The sequence below is a fragment of the Lipotes vexillifer genome, unplaced genomic scaffold (genome assembly GCF_000442215.2).
Source record: "Lipotes vexillifer unplaced genomic scaffold, Lipotes_vexillifer_v1.1 scaffold621, whole genome shotgun sequence".
NCBI lineage: Eukaryota > Metazoa > Chordata > Mammalia > Artiodactyla > Lipotidae > Lipotes > Lipotes vexillifer.
In genome coordinates, this window is record NW_006792411.1 from 2,865,873 (window position 1) to 2,866,687 (window position 815).

An 815-nucleotide genomic window follows, 5' to 3' on the forward strand; every position below is an offset into this window, starting at 1 on the left:
AAAGAGTGTTGCATCAATGTTGATTTCCTGATTGGAAGCGGCGTTGTTTGGTGGTACATAAGGGAGTGACCTTGCTTTGAGCAGGTACCAGTAGTTGTGTTTGGGGGTAATAGAGCGTCATGTCAGAAAAAGATGATAGATAGATAGATAGATTCGTGCATAGATAGAAGGGGAAGAGGCGGAAGACAAACGCACAAAATGTTAACAGTAAGGGGAATCCAGGTGAAGGAGATGTGGGAGGTCTTGGTGTACTATTCTTGTAAATAGTAGATTGGAAACTTTTTTTCTAAACTATTTCCCAAAAATGAACATAAAAATATTTAAATCTACTTTTTTGATTTGTTGTTCATTAGATGAGATCACAGCTAGTTTTCGTCGCTTTGGCCCTTTGATTGTGGATTGGCCTCATAAAGCAGAGAGCAAATCCTATTTTCCTCCTAAAGGTAATTTTCAGTATTCAATATACATGCATAGTTTATCCTTACGTTCTTTTCATAAATGTTTACCTTCACTGTACAATTTTTCAATGTTAAACTTACATTTTCCCAAATATGTCTTTAAAATTTGTATTTAGTATGTACTTTCAATTCAGATTTAATTTTACTCTAAAAGAGGTTTCAAGATAATACCAAACTGAACTTAATATTATAAGATTTAGGGTGAGATTTAAGTTTTAGGGGTTTCTGTTTGTTTTCATTTTTTTCTACACCGTTTCCCTTCCTTAGTTTTATGCTTCCTTTCCCTCGAAGAATTATTTTAAAAATAGGAAAAATATAAGCCTTTCAAAAATTTTTTTATTAGGCTATGCATTCCTG

At 33.3% G+C, this 815-nt stretch overlaps 1 protein-coding gene across 1 annotated transcript in view; it reads left to right on the forward strand.

Moving 5' to 3' along the window:
* Positions 1-815, forward strand: part of CPEB4 (cytoplasmic polyadenylation element binding protein 4) — a 59,599-nt gene that overhangs the window by 52,723 nt on the left and 6,061 nt on the right. The window contains exon 6 of the mRNA XM_007465560.1: positions 354-443. Coding sequence (XP_007465622.1) covers positions 354-443 — 90 coding nt within the window. The remainder of the gene's footprint in view (positions 1-353; positions 444-815) is intronic.